General features: G+C 40.4%; 1 protein-coding gene across 5 annotated transcripts; it reads left to right on the forward strand.

Annotated features, from left to right (window-relative positions):
• The first annotated feature begins 2,679 nt into the window (after window positions 1-2,679).
• Window positions 2,680-3,860, forward strand: LOC148024388 (uncharacterized). 5 transcript variants are annotated; one of them, XM_087694036.1, is made up of 2 exons: window positions 2,680-2,968; window positions 3,174-3,860. In XM_087694036.1, the coding sequence occupies exon 2, from the start codon at window positions 3,185-3,187 to the stop codon at window positions 3,698-3,700; it is 516 nt and encodes a 171-aa protein (XP_087550162.1). In that variant the 5' UTR covers window positions 2,680-2,968; window positions 3,174-3,184; the 3' UTR covers window positions 3,701-3,860. The 5 variants fall into 5 exon arrangements, with proteins under 5 accessions (XP_087550162.1, XP_087550164.1, XP_087550163.1 ...); XM_087694038.1 differs by having other exon boundaries at window positions 3,290-3,860; XM_087694037.1 differs by having other exon boundaries at window positions 2,680-2,964.
• The last annotated feature ends 242 nt before the right edge of the window (window positions 3,861-4,102 follow it).

Raw genomic sequence — 4,102 nt, forward strand, 5'->3', positions numbered from 1 at the left:
CTCTTACCTAGATCATGTAGTTGCATGTCTTCAAGCTAGAATATTTCTAGTGTGGAATTGGACATGGCAATTTGTGCAAAGTAGGCTTCAAGCTTGATGTGGTGTCCTTGTGACACCTAGACCAAAAATCTAGCTTCCATTGTTTTTATGCAATCTATCAATTTTAGGGTATATATTCTACCCTTTTCAAATGTTGCCTCTAGTGGCATGGAAAATGGGTTTTCTTATCAACAAGTAGACCAAAAACCTAGTTTCCAACTTTCTAGCTCTTAGAGTTGTACAGTAAGCAAATTAAGCCACATGGTCTGCATTTTCTTATTGATAAGTAAGCCAAAAACCTAGCTTCCAACCTTGTAGCTAATATATTTGTAGGCCAAGTGGTTTGAGCATGTGGGTATTTCAAGCATGTAGGTACCTCTCAATGTGCATGAATTCAAATGTTTGATGCGCCTATGGTGTCATATATCTATTCGTGTAAAAAATAACTTTGCCTTCATGTGAGATGCACATGCTCAACATTGTAATATAAATCCTTGGGGCGCATGGCAAAGAAGATTGGATGTAATGCATGTGACTAGGTGGCACAAGGGATCCTAGTGTGAAACTATTCCTAATGTAGGGTGAGAGGCTTGCATCCATGCATCCACATGCATTCACACACATACACACACATATGCATACATGCATGCATACGCATACACATACATAGGTAGGGAATACATGTATGTACATATGCATATCTTTTTTCTTATCATTAACAAATAAAAACGTGACATCATACAAAGTTGAAGCTCTATCCAAAAACTTGCACCTTCCCTCCTTAGCTCTCTATTGAGGAAAACGAAATTGGCAAATTAGGATAGCTATACACAATTGAGCGAAACGTGTTCCAATTTTCAAGATTTGTGCATACATTTGATCCCTTTTTTTATGAGGCTTCTCATGATGCTACAAATAACAATAAATAGATTGCTCACATAAAACAATATAGTTTTTTTGTGATAACATTGGCAAAACCATGAGGTCCATGAACTATCACAACATTCTCAAAAATTTCATCAATCATTGTAAATATAGCTAAATTGTAAAGCTCAATGTACTTGCATGCACATGCCCTCTTATTCTTGGTTTACTGCATGTACACTATATGGATAATTAGGAACATGCCCTCTTATTCTTGGTTCACTGCATGTACATTTATTGTGTAGATAATTAGGAACATGGGTCTTCATCTTTCCTCTTTTGTCAAATAAGTGTGTAGTCAATGAAGGGCTCTTGTGTAGTAGTGGGAGGTTTAAGTGTCAATTGAACAAATTTCTTTTAAAAAAAACTGTCGATTGAATGAAGCTCTTAAGTAAGATAAGAGAGCCCAACCATTACCTATATAAATTAAGTGGTGAAAGAAAATAATAGAAAACCAAAGAACATTATACATGTTATTCTGTTGGTGATCAAATTAATTGAAGTTCTAAATGTAATCTTGGTAAAATGATATACGAAGGTTAGTGCTCCCTTGCTCATACTTGTTTCAAGATCACTAGATTTCCACCTAGAAGAAAACAATTAGAAGAGGGAGCTAATATGATTATGGAAACATCAATGGCTACAATTGTCAAGCATGCTTCACAACCCCTCCAACAACTCTGTAGCTAAAGAGCCACGTTTTGTTTTGTTGTACACTCCTTTTGGACTGTTGAATCATGAGTTATCTCTCTTACCCGGACCATGTAGTTGCATATCTTCATGCTAGAGTAATTCTAGTGTGCAATTGACATTGCAATTTGTCACAAAGTCGGCTTCAAGGCTCGACGTGGTGTCCTCATGACAATAAGCTGAAAATCTAGCTTTTGTTGATTTGATGCAATCTATCAATATTATAGTGTACATTATATCCTTTTCAAGTATTATGTCAAGTGGCATGGAAAATAGGTTTACTTATTGACAATTAGACCAAAGACCTAGTTTCCTATACCTCATAGGACAATTGTATGGTGATGTGGGTTTTCTTATTTATAAGTGAGCCCAAAACCTAGTTTCCAACCTTCTAGCTAATATGTCTCTAGCAAAGTCGTTCGAGCATGGGGGTGTGTGCAAGAGTCAATGGGTTGTAGCCCTAGTGGTTCAAGCATGTGCATGAATTCAAATGTTTGATTCAACTATGGTGGCATATATCTATTTATGTTGAACATTAGCCTTGCTTTCATGCTTGATGCAATTGCTCAACAATGTAGTCTACATCCTTGGGGTGTATGGCGAAGACGGGATGCACTACATGTGACCAAGTGGCACTGGGGCTCCTAGTGTGAAACCATGCCAAAGTATGGTGAGAGGCTTATCTTTCTTTTTGAAGAAAGAGGGAGCCAGCCCATCATTGTTACATTTCTTATCCTTCTCTCTCTCTCTCTCTCATTCATTCTCTTTCTATACCTACTAGTACTCTTCCAACACACATTATGCAAGGGAAGAGAGAGGAACACACATCCTAGCCACTACTTCAAAGGGCCCTTTTTCTACTTCACGATTGTGGCGAAACATCCAAGCACCTCTTCCGTGTGGTGGCTAAAATATCAAAGCACCCTCTTCTCTCTCCCCTTTGACTGCTACTTCTACTACTACTATACTATATCCATCTGGGGGGGGGAGGGGGGCGGGGGAGATAGGGACCCTCCTCTTTTCTCTTTTGTGCTGTGGCCTCTTCTTTGTCCAAACACACTCTTCTCTCTCTCTCTCTCTCTCTCACCCCCAAGACCTCCGGGTATCATCATCATCACAATCCTATCATCTTGTAATTACCCAAGTGTTGCTCCTTTTCCTCTCTGCACACACACTCTCACACAGAGACACATACACACATACTCGTCTCTCTTTCTCTCTCTCTCTGTGTCTCTCTCACATTGTAGCCCACCTCTCCCCTGAAGGCAAGGCGACACCCCCTCCTGCTTGCAGCCCATTTTCCCACCCCATGCAAGTACCCCTCCTACCTTCATTTGTGGCAAAGCCATGGATGTATTTGCTTCTTTCCCAAATTTGATTACCAGGCTGTTGTGTTTTGTCATTTTTTGGTCGACATTACTCTTGCTCATTTTCTTTACAATACATTCATTTGCCCTTTGTTCTAGGAAAGCTTGGGTTTGTTGTTATCCAATAAGGAGTTGATCCTTTTTTCTTTGTAGGGAAGGCGTGAATGGATCCATCTGGTTTTCTTGTGAAAGTCTTTGAGCAGTCAGGAAATGGTGTGGTTTCTTCCATGGATATGTCATTAAATTTTTATTCCTCCTTGTTGAATCAGATTTATGTGATGGGAAAGCTCAAGAAAAAAATGGCTGTGGGTTCTGAATCAAAGGAAAGTTCCGTGGTAGAGGCAGCTCCTGCTCAGCCCAGGAAGAGGGGAAGGCCAAGGAAGGTGGTGCAAGAAGAGAAAAAAGTCAATAAGGAAGATGAGAGAGACGCAGAGGAGCAGACAACACCAGTGCTCCAAGAGGAAGACTCCAAGAAGAAGCAGAGGGCTTCACCCAATGAAGGCTCTGCTGTGGACTCCAGCAGCACCATTAAAGCAGAGCAGGAGTCTGGTCAGAATGGGAGCAAAACTATTAAAACAGAGGAACTCAAGGTTGGAGCCGGTAGGCAGCAGAAGAGGGAAGGGAACCGGCGCAAGAGCGAGCCCCGACGAGCTGCTGAATCTCTCATCCAAGGCAGGTGAAAGCAGAGGGGAAACCAGCAAATGTCTTTCTTGTATTTTGTCTGCATCATCAAATGCATCCAGTCACCACCATATCCACTTATCAAGTTGCATAGAAGCACTTTGTAAGTGAGCTTGAGAGAATTTTTTTTCAAAAAAACCTTCAATCATTGTTTACTGTCATCTTGGCATGAATCCAAGCTTGAAGGTTCTTGCCTTCTTGCTAGAATTTTTTTGGGGCTGCTGAGCTGTGTATTCTAAATGGACACAAGATTTGCTTATTCAGTATTCTTGAAGGTTGTTACCTTCTTGCTGGAATATTTTGGGGCTGCTGAGCTGTATTTTAATGGACAAAGGATGTGCTTATTCAGTATCTTTTTCACAGCATCTAGTACTGATCTCTCTTACAGAACGTGTGGCCTT

Source organism: Lygodium microphyllum, chromosome 15, assembly GCF_053477565.2.
Source record: "Lygodium microphyllum isolate KBCC chromosome 15, Lygodium_microphyllum_v1.1.10, whole genome shotgun sequence".
In the NCBI taxonomy this organism is placed as follows: Eukaryota; Viridiplantae; Streptophyta; class Polypodiopsida; order Schizaeales; family Lygodiaceae; genus Lygodium; species Lygodium microphyllum.

What these genes read in the sequence shown, in the direction of transcription:
- LOC148024388 (XM_087694036.1), top strand. Translation starts at nt 3,185, where the DNA reads ATGGATCCATCTGGTTTTCTTGTGAAAGTCTTTGAGCAGTCAGGAAAT.